Below are 19,456 nucleotides of genomic sequence, written 5' to 3'. Positions count from 1 at the left end.
AGGGTTGCTGTAGGGCCAAAAAATGGACAATGGAAGTTGCCAATGTTCTTATCAGGCAAAGAAGTCTCAGAGTGCAAAAAATAAAGGGCTCTTCTAGATCACGTATGCCAACCATGATTTCACAGGGGAATAAACTGAGGCCGAGAAGGGCTGGAAGCCCATTGCCCAAGAGGATTCAGCTACGACACAGAAATAGCAGGTCTCCAGCCTCTGGGTCCAGTTCCTGCCCTGCTCTCCTGTGAGAACATTCTGTTGGCACTTGGTAATTTCTGGCCTTCTGTCAAATCCTAAACCATGCAGAGGTGGCTGGCCAGAGTTTGCAGAGCTTGGTTCTGGACACCAAGGGGCATTTCATGGATGCTGATGAGCGAAGGAGCGAGAAGTAAGGCAGGATGACTACTCACATTGCTGGAGAGCGCAGGGGGTGGTGGGCTGTCAGCGGGAATGGGGATCAGTTCTCCTAGCTTCAAGAAAACAGTACATTAAAAATGAAACATCCACTAGAGATTGTTAGCCTATTTTCAAAACAGGAAAAATGGCATTTCCAGGGGCAGTTTATTATTTTTAGAGGGTATGTGGAGGCAGTTTGTTAAAAAGAAGCTCAAGAATTAACCTGTAATTTCTTCCAACCATCTCGGACCCGAATGAAGAACTCAGTGCTGTCTCTCAGGTAGATGAACGTCCCTTCAATGACCAAATGTGCTTTCTGCAGCATGTCATCCATGGTGCTAAATGCCGTAACCTGTCAGAAAATTTTCCATTCCCAACAGTGTCATTATCGTTAGAGCGGTGGCACGATTTGAAAAACCGGCTGTCGCAAATTCAAACAGGAGTCATCCCCTGACAGCCACTGAAAAGGCTCTTTGTGCCTTAGAGACATATGTAACTTCATTCATAGCCAAAGGACATTCTTTAGGAGGAAACAAAAACACCAATTGGTTTGGAGCACAAATCTGAACTGTAATAAATCAAGGAAAACAGGAAGATGATATTCTAGGAGCACAAAGACAGTTAGAAACTGTACACAGAGTTGTCTTTCTTGGGTCTTGGTATTAGCAAAACCATGGGTACATTTTCCCACTTGCATCTGTGTGAGCCACTCGGTGGCCGTGACGTTGTTAAATGTGTTTAACTCCTGCTTGTCCTTAAAGAGTTTCGAGTTTGTTTTAATTTGGAATAAGAAATGCAAGCCGGTGAGCAATTCTGCTTAGGTTTTGAATCTTTTTTGCCCAGCTGGGTAGTTGTAATATTAAATACATACGAGAGGCAGAGGGGGTCTGTAATTTCTCGGTCTAGAAAATGGACAAAGATTAGCTACCCATCTTGGCAAATCCAAGAGCAGCCACAAAAGCTACCAAAATCTGCTGAAAAGCATCACACCTCTGAGAAATATTGGCCAAGAGAGCTTTTATTTTTCATCTCAACTGAGAAAGATCATAAAAAGTTAATTTTCACCTAGCCTTGAAAATAATGACTTTGTGCATTGAAATGGCTTAGACATCCCCCAAAGGTACCAGATAGCAACATTCTGTCAGCCGCTAGCTGGTTTTTTTCTTTGGCAGCCACATTTTCCAACTAAAATCCAGCCAAGATCCCAGAGCATTCCCAGGACTCCTGACATCCGTATGAGGTGTTTGTCCCTCTTCCTGTGCATAGTAATAATCTCAGAGTGCTACACTCTGCACCCATGGTGTGCAGGGTAACAAAGGTACAGGAAATATCCCTGGGGAAGGAGCAAGAAGGCGGAATGACCCAGGGGAGATCTGACCAGCAACGGGGCCTTCTGGGATCCTGTTGATACTCTGGTGCCTATGGTTTCGGATGTAATCGAATTGGTTCTTGCGACAGCTTAGTCAATTAAAGATTAGAAGGGTGGAACCGAAGTCATAACTGAGTTTGTATTCCGTATCTTTGTACTTGGTAAGTCACCTAAAGAGATCATATATATTCCCTGTGTGTGGAATTGTTCCAATTCTATGGTCACGGAGGCCTAATTCTTACCTAAAAGGTGTGCCAGCCCCTACACACTTATAGCTGAAGTTCTAAGGAAACCCACCCAGAGCAGAAGGAGGAACACGCACTGATAATAACACTGACCAGATTTCTGGATCCGGGAAGCCCTGGCTGTCCTGGAGGGCCGGGTGGGCCCGGAAGGGCCACAGCTAAGACAAAGCAGAAAAGAGGAGTTACAAAAAGGCACCCTCTCTGGAAAATGGCTCCAGTGTCGGCTGGCCACCGAGGGGAGCACTCACAGCCCCATTCAGAGCGCCGCAGAGCATTGCGCCTTGCAAAGTGTACCTGGGGGGCTGTGGGCCCAGCCCGGGACTCAGCCACAGTGACAGGTTTGGGAAAGAGCAGGGATTCTTGACCGTAGCCCCGGATGAAACCACACTAGGACTTTTCAGTTTTGTAAGTGAATGAATTCCTGTTGTTTTTGTTGTTTGTACAGGTCAGTCTGAGTGGAGTTTCCAAAAATGTCCTGACTCATGCAAGTTACCTCAGCCTAGAGACAAGCAGGGGACTGCTGAACAGAGGAAGCAGGCTCAGAAAGAGGAAGAGAGGGGCGCCTGGGTGGCTCAGTTGGTTGAGCGACTGCCTTCGGCTCAGGTCATGATCCTGGAGTCCCGGAATCGAGTCCCGCATCGGGCTCCCTGCTCGGCGGGGAGTCTGCTTCTCCCTCCGACCGTCCCCCCCTCTCATGTGCTCTCTCTCTCTCTCTCTCATTCTCTCTCTCAAATAAATAAATAAAATCTTAAAAAAAAAAAAGAAAGAAAGAGGAAGAGAAGGTGCTGGGCTGCAGAAGCAGGGCAAGCGGGAGCCTTGGCCTTGGGGCCGGGAGACCCAGACTGCGGCCCCTGAGCTGTCGTTTCTCAGCCGTGCAATCTCAGGGAAACAGTAAGCCCTGAACCCCTGCTTCCTCACCTGTGAAATGTAAACCAGCTTTTCCTTTTCACTAGGCTGTGGTGAGAACAGAGAAAAGATGGAAACTAAGGATGTGCCTTGCACAAACTGCATAGCATCCAGCCAGAGGTTTGCAGTGTTTAAAGAGTCCGTGCCCTGTTCCCTAGAAAAATGCACCTGCCCGTGCTCTCCTTCTACCTCTCCAAACCCCATCCCCCTAAAAAATCTGCAAAGCTCTTGGCACTTCAGGATGTTTTTGCAAATCCCAGTAAAATCATTCTGTGAGATTTTTCAGGTGCAAGTTAAGTCCACAGTTCTGACACAGGACTTGAAAATCATTACATAGATGCTGAATGTCTGGTGAAGAGAGGGTCAGAGGACTTGGATTTGGACCCCAGCCAAGCCTTTACTAGTATTTGTGACCTTGAGCAAGTCTCCTAACCCCTCTGAGCCTCAGTGTCTTCACCCATGAAATGAGTTTTACAGTAATATCCATTTCCTCTCCCTCCCAGGGTCGCTGTGACGATTAAGTGGGCTAATTGATAGGAGAACATTTTGTAAGCTGTGGATGGCTGTGCATTGGGTGAGAGGCAGTCCTTAGTCAGTGGAGCGAGGAGCCCCGGGCAGCATCTTACGTAGAGCTGCTATGAACAACAGATTCTCTGCAGCCTGTAATGTCCTTCCTCCTCCTGCCACTCCTGCTCACCCCCCAAGGTAAGGGTGGCACCTATGGTTTTATCTCCCTAGCACCTTCTTTCTTTGTGGGACCAGGATCCTCACTTTCTCTTTCTCTTGAGATCTTTCCCTTCGCCCCCTACAAACATTTGGATTCAGAAGGCACTGTCCTGTTCTCATGTGGATCCTGCCTTCTGGCCACAGATGACTGGTCCAAGGTTGGGCATCTGGGCCAGGCCAGGTTCGTCAGAATTCTTCCCTAGGACCTCTCCACCCCAGGACCTTTCTAACTAAAACCGAGGAAGAAGGCCAAAATTTCTAGCTGACGGTTGAAAGTCTGAGTTGTCAGTAACCCTATTTCCCACCGTGCAGGGGATGTGGTCTGTGGTGAAGAAACGCGAAGCGAGCCTAGAGAGAGAAGCCGAGACAGGAGATGGCCAGAGAATCCTCGCAGGGGTTGAGTCCCTGGTTCTGGCTGAGCCTAAGGTCCCCGCTGTAGGCCGGCCCATCCCACAAAGAATGATTCACCTCCTTCTTCACATCCAAAAAATTCCCCTTCTGCTTAAGCTAGTTTGAGTTACATTTCTATCACTTGCAGCCAAAAAAACCCCAGACTAAGTGAAAGGCCCAGTCCCAAAGTCACCTCCTGGGTAAGGTTCTCCCTGTGCCCCCAACACTTCCCTTCCCGGGGCTCCTTCCACCACACATGGCTCGTGCCAGTGCCGGCAACAGTGACACATTCGTGCTATGACTGCTGCTTTTTCACCATGGGCCGAGTAGAAAGAACATGGGCTTCGGAGCGACACCGATCTGGGTCCGCATCCCGTCGGTGCCCCTGACTAGGAGTGCGACCTTGGAAACATCCCGTGGGTCTCACTTTCCTCATCTGTAAAATGGAGATGCTAACACTTTCCTTGAAGGGTTTTGTGAGAATTCCATGAAATGATGGAGGAGAGTAACGAGCGGAGTGCCTGGCGCTTGGTAAATGTTCAGTCAGTAAAGGGAGATTTTCTTCTACTTCACCCATTTGTTTTTGGAGGGAGTGAGGCATCTGTGGCTAGGGAGATTTTTATAGAGGGTTAGAAATCAATGCTGGTCCTCGAGTCCTCTCAGGGCCAGGCGTTGACAAAGCAGCCAAGAAGTTCCCACCCACCCATGAAAAGATGTTCCACGTTGTTAGACTTTAGGGTAAGGCGAATGAACACCGCGCGCTATCAGTTCACGGGAACGGGCGCTGGTTGGAATAAAACGGGTAGAATAAAAAGGGTGGGTGAAAGGAAGCAGACACCGGGGCCTGCCGGCGCTGCTGGAGGGGACGCAAAAATGGGGTAGCCACTTTGGAAAGCAGGTCCTCGAAAGGCGAAACAGAGTGAACACGAGTCTCTGCCACCCGGCAAGGCCACACCTAGGAGTACACACCCGGGAGAGTCGAAAACATACAAGAACGTGTACGCGACTGTTCATAGCAGCGCTGTCCCCGAAAGCCACGAAGCGGAAACAACCCAGATGTCCGTCAGCGGATGAGCGCATCAACAGAAGGTAGTGTGGGCCAGTACTCGGCCGAGCGAGGAAGTGCTGACGCACGCTATCACACGGATGAGCCTGGAGCACGTTATGCCAAGGGGAAGAAGCCAGACACAGAAGGCCACATGTGGTGTGATTCCATGGGCATGACAAGTCCAGAGGAGGCAAAGCCAGAGAGACAGAAAGTATACCCGCAATGCCCAGGTCTGGGGTGGGGGCTGGGGGAGGGAAAGAATGACGGCTCATTGGTGCAGGGTATCTTCTGGGGACAATGAAAATGTTCTGCAACTAGAGAAAGGAGATGGCTGCACGATCTTGTGAATATATTAAAAAACACTGAACTGTACCCTTTGAATGGGTAAATTTTATGGCATATAAATTATGTATCAATTTAAAAAAAAAAAAGAAAAGAAAGAAAGCTCTGTCCAGGGAATAGCTCTCTGTCACACAATGTGGCCCGGACATGCCACTCGGATGTGGCGACTGACCCTGAGCACAATAGCAGGGACAGCATGAATGACCACCATTCACGGTACTGACCTGCTCCAAGGATCGCTGGTGGTCCTGGTGGCCCTGGGGGTCCTGGTGGCCCAGGGGATCCAGGTCTTCCAAAGCCAGGAGGCCCAGGCAGGCCAGGAGCCCCCGGGGGTCCCTGGGGCCCAACGACAGTCTCCCCTTTCTGGCCCTGTCAAGAGAGAGAATGCAGCACCAATCTCTAGAGGTCCCAGCTCTTCTCTGTAGGAGGGTGTTTGTAAAAAGTCAGTAACTACCAGCTTGGGCTATGGCCATCCTCCATGCCGGGCACAGCTTGGGTGGAATGAGACCTAGAGAACAGCTGCCCGGTCATCATGCTCAATGTCACTGCGTCCAACTCCAGAGAGCCCTGGAGTCAGAAGGGCCCTGACTTTGCATTTCACAGATTAGGAAACTCAGGCACAGAGAGGGAATGGGGCTTGTTCAGTGTCAAAGCCAATTCGCAGCAGAGGTGGAAGGGGACCCCTGGTCTCCAGGCTCTGCTGGGTCCACCCTCACACTGGGCACTGGGACCAGAGTTTGCCTAGGGTTCTGGAGGGTCATGGTCTGGTCTTTATCTCACGGGAGGTATAACCTGAATTTCTCTCTTGTGAGGCTGGAGAAACCTGGAATCCTAAGAAGACCAAGCCTATCTAGGGGCTCCTTCTTTGATGAAATCTCAGAAGAATCAAATAGCCCCCTCTAAAAATATCTCCCTCACCTTCCATTCTGCCTTCATTATCTCCTATGTTCACCATCAGTAACTCCTTGGGTTGAGAGAATTTTCCACCACTGACATGAATAAGGCGGTGTGGTTAGTGACCTGGAAGTTGCCTGGATGCATATGGCCACGGCCAGCTCCCTTTCCTCCGTGGGCCTCAACCAACCTCCCCATCAGTAAATAAATACGAGGGAGAGAGGCCAATGCCCAAGTCCTGCCTCTAGCTTATGGTACTGTGACAGACCCTTGACTCTCCAACTGCCTAGTCCTGCTGGGGGGCTTCAGGGAAGGCTGTGACTCACTGAGGCAGATGGCGAGGAGAAGTCACTACTCACAACCAAGCCAGGACTTCCTGGCGGGCCTGGAGGCCCCGACACAGAGAAGTCACCGTGAGAGTCTCCTTTTTCTCCATTGATCCTCCGGTCTCCATTCTCCCCCTGCAAGCAGAGAGCATTCATTAAGAGGAAGATGAAGCAGTCTATGATGTAAGCCCAAGCACTCAGAAACACAGGCCAGGGTGCCTGGGCGGCTCAGTCGTTGGGCGTCTGCCTTCGGCTCAGGTCATGGTCCCGGGGTCCTGGGATCGAGCCCCACATCGGGCTCCCTGTTCCGCGGGAAACCTGCTCCTCCCTCTCCCACTCCCCCTGCTTGTGTTCCCTCTCTCGCTGTGTCTCTCTCTGACAAATAAATTAAAAAAAAAAAAAACAGAAAATAGTTAAGTGTTGGCAAGCATGCAAAGAAATTGGAACCTTGTACACTGCTGATAAGAATATATGATAGGGGCGCCTGGGTGGCTCAGTTTGTTAAATGTCTGCCTTCGGCTTGGGTCATGGTTTCAGGGTCCTGGGATCGAGCCCCGCTTTGGGCTCCCTGCTCAGCGGAAGCCTGCTCCTCCCTCCCCCACTCCCCTTGCTTGTGCTCCCTCTCTCGCTGTGTCTCTCTCTGCCAAATAAATAAATAAAATCTTTAAAAAAGAAAAGAAAAGAAACACAGGCCAAATGTTTGGTAGAGAAAAACTCACCTTCAAGCTGTTCAGAAAGTGTCTCAGGTAAGCCGGGTCCACCGGAGGGCCTGAAAAAGAAATGCTATGTAAAATTCACAACGATAACCTCAGAAATTCAAAAATAAAAGTCTCCAGGGGCACCTGGGGGGCTCAGTCAGGTGGGTGTCCGGCTCTTGACTTTGGTTCAGGTCATGATATCAGGGTTGTGAGATCGAGCTTCGCATTGGGCTCCGTGCTTAGTGGGGTGTCTGGTTGAGGATTCTCTTTCCTTCTTTCTCTATCCCTTCCCCTGATGGCGCTCTCTCTCTCTCTCTCTCTCAAATAAATAATCTTTAAATAAATAAATAAATAAAAGTCTCCAAGTTGGCAACCATCATTATTCCCCAGTGGAAGTGACCTCACGTTGGTTTGGCTCACAGAGTGGGCACTGGAGTCCTAGGCTCGGCCCCACGACCCAGACACTGTGGGATCCTGGACATGTCGCTGGCCCTCTTTGGGCCTCATTTTGCACAGGAAGCATGAATGATTGGAAGTGGTCTCTCTCGACAATGTTCTATCATGGGTATGTGTGGCCCATGACTGGGTCTCTCTAGAACTCCGTGGAGCTTGTGGTCAGGGTGGTAATAAAATGTGCCTTACTTTCTGGCTCAGTTGGATTTCTCAGGAACAAAAATCAAAGGCGAGATCCGGAGCAACAGTTGGAATACCTGGTGGTCCTTGGGCCCCTTGGTCGCCTTTCTCTCCTTTCGAGCCTGGAAGACCCCAGGATCCTTTTTCCCCTTTAACACCTGCCACCAAACACATAAATGTTTAAAAAAAAATGGAAAATCACCTTCATTCTATATGAAATGTTTCTGAGACAAGTTTTCACACTGAGTGCCTTTAGCAAAGTCCACTCATTACACGAAGGCCTATCGAAGGTACGAAATCCTTTGCTAAATGATGGGGAGGACAGAGGTAGATACATCAGACACAATTCCTCACTTTGCAAAGCTCGGTCTTTGGGGACCGATGGGGAGATGGACACAGTGAAGGACAACGTGACGCAGGAGGGAGTGAGTGCTAGCCTCAAGGTGTCCGCAGTGCATGGTGGGGGCCCAGCAGAGGCTACAGGTAACCCTCTCCTGGCCGGCTTCATGCACGCAGCCTCACAGGCTCAACATCCAGTCAAACTCCCAGTCCCATCTCTTGTGCAGCACGGTGGTGTAGGGGAGGAGAGGAATCTCCCAGGAGTGCCCGCAGAGGACACCAAGGGTGCTAAGTATTCCATGTACAGAGTTGGAAGGAGGCCAGCTGTGTCCCCCACCACCATCTCTTAGGATTTATGAGAAGCACCCTCTCTCTCCAACTCTTTCTATGCAGGAGAGGCATGGAGGGCGCCTTCTGGAACTTCGGCATTGGGGAAGGGAAGCAATCCCCTGTCCCCACTTTGACAGGTGGGGGAGACACTAGATCTCTGCATTCCTAGTTCCCAAGAGGTATGACGGATCAACTGAGCAGTACCCTTGAGCCTAGAGATAGGGTTGGGGGGCTCAGGCTTCTCAGCATGGGGGAAGGGGTGTGAGTACCAGAGGCATGATGCCACCAGCTGGGGGTCAGCAGGGAGATGCAATCGCGGGGCCAGGGGGGCACGCCTCCACACACCCACAGTGGTGAAGCCCAGAAAAGGGGATACTGAGCTCACCAGCATCGATGAGGCTGCTCACCTCAGGGAGCAGGAGTAACAACCACAAGTAGCAGGACACAGGCTCACTGGGGGCTGTTCTGTCCAGAAATGTCTGTTCCCTCCACTGCCTCCCAGAGCAGCCCCGTGAGGACGGGAAAGCACCGGGGATCTGAGACAGCAAATCCAACTCTACTCTGCCTCCCCAAGATCTACCTTGCACCAGGGGCCAGGGGAGAGCTTTGAACTGGATCTGAGCATGCAGGGTGAAAGCCGTCTGGACCTTGTAACCAAAAGCAACAGAAAAACCACGGGGCCAAATATCATCAGGGAGACCACCGCCCGGCGGGCCATGGACAACAGAGCAGAGCCAGGGGTCAGTCTTGGGGAAAAAATGACCTTTACCTGTTTAAATGGCAAGTGTCCAGACCTCTCAATCAAAAGGGGGACAGAGTGACCGCGGACATGGGGACAGGGACCAGAGTGATTGCTCCCCTGTTGGCTCCCGTCTCCTGACCTACGCCCTCTGTGGATATTTACTAATGAGACACCCAGAGCCAGCGCCTCTCACACTTTACTGAGCATACACCTCAGTGAGGAGCTTAAAGTGCAGCCTCTGACTCAGCAGGTCCATGGGGGAGCTTGAGATGCTGCATTTCTAACATGCTTTCAGGAGAGGCCGCTGCGGCTGGTCCAAGAACTCTCTGAAGCAAAGGTCTTCTGAGCTCCCATGGCCCTTCCCTGTACTCGTTCTTGGTACATTGCATTATCATGATTTCTAAACTAGCTCCATCTCATGGAGTCTAAGGGCCTGGGTGGCAGGAACGGTATAGGATTCCCCTGCCTCAGCCCAATGCACGGGCTACACTCATGAACTATGGTCTCAGTGGATGCTTTATGAACAAATTAACAAAAATGTGGACAAATGGAGTACTTCTTGCTAGCTGGAAGTCCCAGCCAAGATGTACAGAACATACAGATGTGTGACAAAACAAAAAGAGGTGCCCAACCCCACAGCGCTGGCCCAGCGACCCCTGCTCCCACCACATGCAGCCAGACTCCCAGCCATGAGTCTTAGGTCCAGCACTGGGAGTGGAGGCCACCTCCTGCGGAGCTACAAGGGTCTGGAAAAGTCCCACAGAACCATAAGGTGAAGAAGGGAAACGGTACCATGAAAGGTGATGAGCTCTGAATTCCCAGGATGAGTGGTGTCAGCCTGGAGAGAAAGAGAGTCAAGGTCAAAAAGTGCAAACCCTGTCCTGGGATTTGCATCCACAGGCCACCACTGTCCCCTGTCCTGGGGGCATGTGGTAGGAGGCACACCGTCATGGAGTCAACCCCGTCTTTGGCTCTGGAGCCCCCAAAAGCCCTGAGCTCCCCAGCAGCCCTCAATGCACAGGCCAAAGCAGGCCTTCAACTGGGGAGCGGGGGCAGTGGGCATTATGCAGCCAGGCCGGGGGGAGACTCACTGGCTGAACAACTCTGCAAGGGGAAAGCGCAAAGCTTCGAGATAAATCGTGGCCAGTTATGAGCGTTCTTAGCCTCCTTTCTTGCGATTTAGGACTGATTCATGTGAAAGGTCAAGCATCTGAGTGAGTGACGTACCCAGCCATGAGGCTGCGCTGGCCATGAGTTCTGCTGTGGCATAGAATCAAGGATGCACGTAATGAACAGGAGCTGATGATGGTAGTGGTAATTAATAAGGGGGATTAGCATTTGGTTGAAGGGCTATTCTAGACTCCCCATGACAAGGCAGGGGTCTGGCACCCAAGTTATCCTAGATAATACTCCTTCCTAGTTCATTCCCAGATTCCTGCATTTTCTTATCTAAAAAACAGAGCCATCTGTGACCCTGCTTTTAATACCCAACTTCACCCTTTGCCAGTTGATATGTGGGATCAAAATGACCCCTCTGGCACCAGGATCCTCCTACTTTTGGGTGGAGGGTCACAAGCTGCTCAGGGGTCACCAAGAGAAGAAAGGGGGCAGGGAGTGGATGGGAATCCCTAAGAACAACATTTCAAAGCTACAGATGAAGGTGGCAGTGCCAAGCTGATATCTCGCGGCTACGCTGATAGGGTTCTTCCACTCCCGACGTGGGCTGACATCGTGGTGGTGTTAGAAAGGGGCTGAAAGCAGAGGGGCTTATGGCATGATGGATGCTGTCATGGAAGATAGCAGTTCTTTTTCAAGTGTTCATTTTGAGAGCTGGTCCAGAAATGTCCATGGTGTCCGGCCAGGCAATGTGAAATCAAAAACTCATCAAAAATGCTCTGAGCTCATCTTTGGTTTCTTTTCAGGAAGCTCATGACCCCAGAGGCCACGGCTACGGCAAAGGGTCCTAGCACAGGCCGTGGTGACTGCAATGGCACTTTTACAATAATCTCAAGTTTGTCGAGTGCTGCCCCGTGGTTGTTCCATTGACACCTGAAACTGTGTTAGCGGAGGGGGCTTCGGGCACAAACTCACAGGGGCCCTAGAGCCGACGGTCTCTCCTTCTGTATGATGAGGTGGAATGCAGCCATCTCTCAGAGGCATCCCTTCAGGCCATGGATGTAGACATGACCTGGCTTGCTATGGTCCTCATGGAGATCTGGGAGCCAGCAGGGCCCCTTGTCATCTCAGTGGGTCCTATCGTCTGCATTCTAGGCCAGAGTTCTGGGCCCTGGGCTGCAGACTTGGGTGCCTCAAAATTTCAACACAGACAGATGTCCAGGCAAAACACTCAGCCAGACGGCGTCATTTTAAAGCTCCTGACCCAAGCCTCACCACCACACCCAATTATGAACCCACTTCAAGGAATCTTTGTAAACTGTCATTTGCAAGCTCCTGAGAAGGGAGGCCACGCCTGTTTAGTTCACCCCTGTGTCTCCAGGGCCCAGCAGAGTACTTGGCTCTCGGCAAGCCCTCAAGAAATACTTGTTGAATGAATGAGAAAGTGATCACACATTGTTCTGTGACTAATGCCTGTGCACGGGGACAGGCCCTCTCTCCCTGGCCTTCCCCATGGAAACAGGACCCTCCTCATATAGGGAAGACCTCAGCGACAGTGCCACTGCCTAGCTGGGTGACCGGGCACGTGCCTGACCCCTGGGAGTCACAGTGCCTGCAGCTGCTGCCTGGTGGCCAGGGGACTCGAGTGACGACCCCAGCTCTGTCAGGCCCGTGACCCAGGCAAGTCAGTGAGCTTGTCTGAGTCACAGTTTGCTGGCTCTTTATAAAGTGGGCGGGAGAGTGCTGGCCTCTCACGGTTGTGTGGTATGCAACACACCTGCTGGGAAAGGAGAGGACACACTCAGTTGTAGGTCTTAGCCCACAGTTCCTAATGCAACGAACACTGATCAGAATTGTTTTATTTTCCCATTGATACTTTTAAGAGGTTTGTCTTCCTTCTTACTATACTGCTCCCCGCATGAAGCTAATGTGGTTACAATAACGAGACACTGCTCTCCTGATGCATTAAAAGAAACGCTCTGACAGCACGTGTACCTTTAGAAGATGCAGTACGTTTCATTGCCACGGTCTGCTATCTAGAAGCTTCTAGCTACTCACTTCAGGGTCTGTATATAAGTGATAGGAGACATCAAAGAGGACATTGATGGATTGCAGGGGCTCAAGGCAAAGACTGATCACCTTCTCTAGGTTGCTTTCTATGCCGAAGTCTGGTCTGTAAGGCGGTGACTCCACGCTACTTACCGGCGTTTTGCAGTGTGGCCGGACTGGTATGGGGAAGACAGCCTATGCGAAGTGAGAACAAGAGAAGCGAGGCCATCAGGACCGCCGACTCCAGCTTAGGCCAGTCTGGGGTCTGTTCCCCGCTGTCCCCTGAAGGTCTCCCTCCCCCGCCCCACCCAACTTACTCCTTTGATGTTAATCACAGCTCCAGGGGGTCCTGGGGGCCCTGGAGGACCGGGTAAGCCAGGTGGGCCCTGAAGGGAGAAGAAAGGCCATGCCTGAGTTCAGGTTATTGTGAGTGCAGAGGCACTGCGGGATATTTTCTCCAGGATTTGGGGGACACGACGTGAAAAGAAGAGTCCTCTAAAGTTGACTAACTTCTCCCACAGGTAGGCCTGACACTTCTAAAGAGCATGACTGCATCCAGGACCCCCATGGCATCTTTATAGCAACCCATGGGGGGGGCAGCGGAGCAAACAGTCTCCCTGGTTTACAAATGGAGGCAGAGGCCCCGAGAGGGGAAGTGACCCGCTCAAGGCCACACAGTCAGAACTCAGATTCTGACTCCCAGAGCAGTGCTCAGCCGACACAGAACCCACCACTTCTCCACCAGCACATCCCTAGTATGGAGGGGGATGTGGGGTGGGGAGGCTCCTTCACCAGACTCGGTACCTGGGAGAGTGCCTCATAAATGCAAAAATAAATGCAAAACTCTTGCTCAATAGCAGAGCTATTTTCAAAGCCAGGTCAACCTGGCCTTAGTATCACACAATGTTTTCTTCTCCAAGCCTGGATCTGAAGCAGGACCTCGCAGTAGGAGGGGAGAGGCTCTGACCACAGGCACGAGGAGTCTGGCCTACTCAGAAGCCGCACTCATTATCCTAAGTGAAGGCATGAGTGTCTGCTTTTCCTAGCAGCTGCAGCGGGCTTGACGAGTGTGAGCCAGTCCCCACAAGCCTCGGTAAAACTGCGTTTCTGATTTCTGGACATACAAAGGAGAGACAGTGTGGCCCAAACAAAAGCAGACTTTGCAGACAGTCTGGTACATAGTAGGTACTCAATAAACGTTGGCTTCCTTATTGTAGATCCTGGAACCTGCTGATGTCCCCAGTGTCTGCCATCTTGGGAGGCTCCACCTAAGTAGCTGGCCTACCTTTGAAATGCACTCACAAACGCATCCTGAGCCCTAGGGATGTGCCAAATCCCTGGGACTGCGTATGGATGGAAGACGGGATACTACCCCAGGATCAGAAGACTGGGATTTGAGACCAGATTTCCTGACTACACCCGGATTGCTTTCTCCCACCCTCCCTTTTGGGTCTGGACAAGGAAGCTTATGTTCCACTAAGGTGCTTTCCGTGACAGGGACCCTCCTGAGAGTGAGCTGGAGGACGGCGATGGGCTGGAGGATCTTTGGAAGTGGCATTGGAGAAAGGAGAAAAACATTCCTAAAGATGCTGTCTGCAAGCCCCACTCGCTGGACCTGGCACTCTCTCCGTCCTCCTCTGGGCACTGGACTCAGGGCTCTGTCCCCGGGGAGTGTGGGGCTGGGGCAGTGGTCATGTCACTCACCGGCATCATGATCCCTCGGTCTCCTTTGGCGCCCTTGAGGCCATTCAGTCCCGGGCGACCCTGAAACCCACAGGTGATGCCTTAGTAAACCCACTGCCCAGCCGCTAGCCTGGCCCACATGTCCGCCCCTCACGTCCAGTCTGAGGAGCACCCACACCTACAGGTCGTCCGGGAAGGCCAAACTCTCCTTTGTGTCCCGGCGGTCCTTTGGGCCCCTAGAGGCAAAACAATTACCAGATTAGAAAAGAACAGAAAGTCAAGGGCCAAGGCGATGGGAGACACTGGCCTGACTTCACGAGCAGGGGTGAGGATGAATCACTGAGGGGAGGAGAGAGGACGACAGGCAATTATGAAGTATCCACCTGCCTGGCACCTTGCCTCCCAACCTCTCTGCTCTTGGCTGGGACAATCTGTCCCACACCTTACCTCCCCATGCGTTCCTGCAGGCTCTGCCCCACCCCACACTCCGGACCCCACCCTCTCAGGGCTAACAAGGGAGCAAGAGGTCAGTAGTTCAGGGCCTCAGGTAGGTAGCAGGGTGCTGGGGTAGCTTAGAAGCTGGACCTTTGGGATGCCTGGGTGGCTCAACCGGCTAAAGCGTCTGTCTTCGGCTCCGGTCATGATCCCAGGGTCCTGACTGAGATCAAGTCCCGTATGGGGCTCCTTGCTCAGCGGGGAGCCTGCTTCTCCCTCTGCCTGCCACTCCCCCTGCTTGCGCTCTCTCTCTCTTTCTCTGACAAATAAATAAATAAAAATCTTAAAAAAAAAAAAAAAAGCTGGACCTTTGCTCTGGGTCTTATGTCCCAGGACTCTCCCTGTCTCCAACTGGAATAATGCAGACCTGCCTCACCCCTCATGGAAGCCCAGCCCGAGAACCTGCTCCAGAATTGGGCTTCTGCCTTGCTCCTACCTGTCTCTCAGGACCAGAGTCTTGGGCTGGCACCCCACTTCTCCAGAGGAGTCCTTGACCTGTGGACCCTTATTCATCCCAGTGCTGGCTTTCTATGTCTTCAGGCTTCTAGAAACACTGCCCTATTCCAATCTCCTGCAGGAACCCTCACGCCTTCTGGCATCTGAGATACATACAATGCACACGATCTCTTCCCAGAAAAGTTCTCCCTCCAGTCTGCACGCTCCTACTTCTGTAGCTGGGTCTGCCCTGTCTCCCAAGGGGAATGACTAGTTTAAGCCAAGTCCCTTCATCCTGCTGCATTAACATATATGGCCATGCCCTGGAAAATGGCAAATAAAGCTGAGTGGAAACAGGCTCTGTACATAAAAGACCCAGCCCACATTACTCCTAATACAAGAAAAGCAAGAACAGAAGGAATCACAGGACACAGGCCACTTGGTGGTATGTTCCAGTGCAGAGCTTCTCAAACATTAGTGTGTATGGGCATCACCTGGGATCTTGTCAAAATGCAAATCCAAGAGGTCCAGGGTGGGGCCTAAGGCTCTGCAGTTCTAACAAGCTCCCAGGTGATGCTGATGATGCTGATCCAGGAGCCACGAGTAACATGGCTCTAGGGAATCTATAAAGGAAGTGTAGGCTGCACTGGTCATGAGGGCCACGGCTGCCCTATATGGCACCTTTATGCAAATGAGAAGCAGGTGCTCCCTTACTGTCTGTACTTGGCAAGATGTGCACACACTGGACTTCAGTAGGAACAATCGAAGTGGCCACCTGCAGTGGCCTGCTGGCCACCATTGCTAACTACCGCTACCTCCCATGGGAATGGATGCTAGTAAGTGACTAACCAGTGGTTAACAATACTCCCCCAGTCTGCCTTCACCCACAGTTTCTCCCCTGCAGGCCATCCGTTCTGCCTGACAGAGAGGTCCAAAGGCCTCAGAAGCCTCTTTGAAGGATGCACCTTGGAGGTTATGGGCCATTCATTCACCAAAGACATGTATACGTCTGTGAGGTCCTTTCTCCCCAGGCCTGAGGTCCGGCTTCAACGAAACAAACCCTGTGTGCAAATCTCCAGGCCAAAATGCTTCCAAAGAAATGTTTCCTGGAGGCAGTCAGAAAACCCTGGACATAGAGTCTGACAGGCTTGGTTAAATCCCCAGTGTACCGCTTACAAGCTGTGTGACAACGGGCAAGCTCCTCACTCTCTTTGACCTCAGTGTCCTGGTCTCTAAAATGGAGATTCTGATATTCACCTCTCAGAGTGCTAAGGATGAAATGAGATGGTGTGAGGTGTCAGCGTGTCTGAGCCACAGTGGGTGTCCACCACCTGAATTTTCTTGTTCTTTGTGGTTGGCGGGGGGACGACAAGACATGAGAGGTTTGTAGTTCATTCTGGAGAGAACTGGTAGCTTACAAAACCATTCAGCAGCCCAACTGGGTTACGGATTCCTAGAGCAAGTAAGGTGAGAAGGGCCCTATCATATCATCTAGTACTAATTCAATACCTTCACCTTACAGAAGCCCAGACAGAAGTGGACTCGCTCAAGGCCTCATGACAAAGGAGCCGAAAAAGCAGAGCGACTCTCTGGGACTCCTCCGAGGGGCTCCCGGGGCACTGGACCCTCAGCTGGCAAGCACGGGCAAGCACGGGGTACCTGTGCATGTGCAGTACCATCCGGAGCTCCTTGCCTTCCTGGACACACAGCTCAACCACACGTTTGTGCGTCCCCCTATCCTCCCCCCTGGCGCATCTGAGTTCTTTCTGGCCGGTAGAATGTGCTAAAGGTAATGTTCATCATCTTCCATGACCTCTTCCCCCCCACCCCCCCACCCCCAGCCTCAGCCTGCCCGCTGGAAGATGTCAGTGTGGCCTTGAAGCCACCAGATGGAGTCACAGGACGGAAGCATCCTGGGTTCCTGAGTCACTGCTGGGAGGGGAGATGCCCGCCGAGGAACCACCACCCATGGGCTTGCGGGACCGAGAAACAAGCTGCTTCTCTGTTAAACCAGTGAGACTTTTACTTCATTACAATTAGCCTACCCTAATCCACACGCATCTTGCCACATCCCTTCTATTTTCACAACCGGGACAACTCAGTCTAATGGAGCCAAAGTACGATAAACCCTTCAGCCCCCAGGCCACACCCGAATGAGAGATGCTCTGGCTTACCATTGGTCCCGGGGCTCCATGCACTCCAGGTTCACCCTAAAGCAGGGAGACAGAACTTGTCATTCAGAGGGACACAGCCTGTGGCAGGAACAAACATGGGATGCTGACGCAGATGTGTGCCTTCAGGGTCTGGCGACATGATTACCTTTCTCCCCTGCAGCCGTTCCAGAGGAATGTCCCCGGTCAGGATGGCACCTGGCTCTCCCTTCTCGCCCTGCAATTCAGAGAACCTTTCGATGAAGTGGGGCCTCCTCCTCACTGCCTCATCTGGAGCCTCCCTCGGCCCCGCAGTCCTGCAGCCTCGCCCCCGCCCCTCCAGCCCCACCGCTCTGACATAACTTGTCACTGGAGAGAGAACTGCAGCAGCCTCCTCGGGGGGTGCCCTCTGGGTCATCCCCTCCATACACCACAGGACCAGGTGGGGGTCCTGCTAGCCCCCCCAGAGCTCCCGCTGCTGACGGATCTGCATCCTCAACCCCTGCCCTCCAGGAGCCAGCCTGACAAGGTCCTCCCCACCTCTTGCTACATGGCACCCCTCTGAGAACCTCTGGCTCCTAATTTATTTGGTGGCTGCCTTTCCTAACAATCCTTATTCTTGTTAAAACCTCTGCAATTGGTGAAGAGACAAAGGTATGAACACCAGAAGCCTCTCTCAACACAGAGGCCTTGTGTCTCCATGTGGAACTTTGTCCCCTAACTCTAGAATCCTGTGCAAGCCTGATCAGGGCAAAGTTATCTCAGATGCTGGGGAACTGGGGAGATGGGTAGACTGGTGGCAAATCCTGCCCCAGATCCTGTCCTCAGCAGAGCCGTCTACTTAACCCAGGAGGCTTCCAAGAAGATATTTGTGCACAGAGAAGGCCAGGTGGAGGAACCCTCTGTATCATTCTGAGGCTTTGGCTCCAACTTCAGCACTGGCCCCTGGGGGGCTGGGCTGGGCCCCGCTCAAGTCTCCCTTCCACGGGGCCAGAAGCAGCCAGGACAGCCTCTTCCATCCGTCCCCCTAAGGCCGCACCTCATATCCGGATCTTACCACTGTGCTGGTGAGAGAAGGCAGTCCTGAGCACGGCAGCAGCGAGAAGGACAAGCACAAAAGCGTTAGAGGCAGAGCAAGAGAAAGCGCGTTTGCCGTGAGGGCCGGAGCATAGCTGGCTGGGCGCGCATCCCAGTTTTCAAGATGGCAGGAGATTAGGGTGATGGCGTATAGGTCCCGCTAGAAACTGTGTTTAAGGCAAGAACCACTCTTGCTTGACCAGGCCTCCTCCCAAGCCAGAGCAGCTGCTTGCCAAAGGCCCAAGGCAGCGAGAAGCATCCCGAGACATCACCCCATGTGGCGCCAAACTTAGACCCCTTCGCCCAGCACACTGCCCCCCTCCCCCCTAAGATTGTGGTCCAACACACGCTGGAGCCTCTGTTGCGGGGCCAGGGTGAAATGGTGGGGGAGGAGAAAAGAGAGAAGCTTAATGCTCCCTCCTCTTGAAGACATACCCACCCTCCGAGACTCTCAAGGCAGGCTCCAGGGCTGCTCCTACTGGCTTCACACAGACCTCCAGCACAGCAATGGCCATACTTTCTGTTGGCTAATTGCACGTCTGTTCCTCCTATCTTACTTCTATGTCCCTAGTGCCTACTATGGGAAACTGGCCGGCACACCCCAGGGAACGGATATACGACGGATGAGTACACAAAGGGATAGATGAATTAATGACCCAGTCCCCAGTCATTGCAATCTGTGTAGGGATGTCACTCTCTGCCTTATCCATAAAAACCAACTGGGATGTTAATTCCAAGAGGCAAATGTGGAAGGATATAAAGGTCCGTTCAGTGTCCCGGGAGCTCCAAGGACATGCTTTGCACGCTAAATATTTATTCCAAAGCTTTTGGACCAAGACTGCCATCCAAATGCAGAATGCCCAGCTTATAATTTCTAAATATTAGCATTCATTGTACTTATTAATTATATATTCTTTCATCCAATAAATGCCTTGGGTGCCATCTGTGTACCAGGACCTATGCTAAGCACTGGAAGTATAGAAAAGAAATTGGCATGTGGCCTGCCCTCGGGGAACGCACACTCTAATGGGGGTGCCCAACAGGTAGTTAGACAAAGCACAGCACATGTGACA

At 52.0% G+C, this 19,456-nt stretch overlaps 1 protein-coding gene across 1 annotated transcript in view; it reads right to left on the bottom strand.

Moving 5' to 3' along the window:
* Nucleotides 1–19,456, bottom strand: part of COL15A1 (collagen type XV alpha 1 chain) — a 103,868-nt gene that overhangs the window by 7,834 nt on the left and 76,578 nt on the right. Inside the window, exons 24-37 of the mRNA XM_088019168.1 lie at nucleotides 17,476–17,544; nucleotides 17,331–17,366; nucleotides 14,409–14,462; nucleotides 14,248–14,307; nucleotides 12,861–12,929; nucleotides 12,697–12,738; nucleotides 10,171–10,216; nucleotides 8,045–8,125; nucleotides 7,356–7,405; nucleotides 6,670–6,771; nucleotides 5,641–5,785; nucleotides 2,098–2,162; nucleotides 614–742; nucleotides 405–464 (exon numbers count right to left, since the gene is read on the bottom strand). Coding sequence (XP_087875294.1) covers nucleotides 405–464; nucleotides 614–742; nucleotides 2,098–2,162; nucleotides 5,641–5,785; nucleotides 6,670–6,771; nucleotides 7,356–7,405; nucleotides 8,045–8,125; nucleotides 10,171–10,216; nucleotides 12,697–12,738; nucleotides 12,861–12,929; nucleotides 14,248–14,307; nucleotides 14,409–14,462; nucleotides 17,331–17,366; nucleotides 17,476–17,544 — 1,008 coding nt within the window. The remainder of the gene's footprint in view (nucleotides 1–404; nucleotides 465–613; nucleotides 743–2,097; nucleotides 2,163–5,640; nucleotides 5,786–6,669; nucleotides 6,772–7,355; nucleotides 7,406–8,044; nucleotides 8,126–10,170; nucleotides 10,217–12,696; nucleotides 12,739–12,860; nucleotides 12,930–14,247; nucleotides 14,308–14,408; nucleotides 14,463–17,330; nucleotides 17,367–17,475; nucleotides 17,545–19,456) is intronic.

The sequence above is a fragment of the Eumetopias jubatus genome, unplaced genomic scaffold, assembly GCF_037043125.1.
Source record: "Eumetopias jubatus isolate StellerSeaLion01/CBP00866 unplaced genomic scaffold, mEumJub1_p1.0 scaffold_15, whole genome shotgun sequence".
Taxonomy (NCBI): domain Eukaryota; kingdom Metazoa; phylum Chordata; class Mammalia; order Carnivora; family Otariidae; genus Eumetopias; species Eumetopias jubatus.
This window is presented reverse-complemented; position numbering and strand designations above follow the sequence as displayed.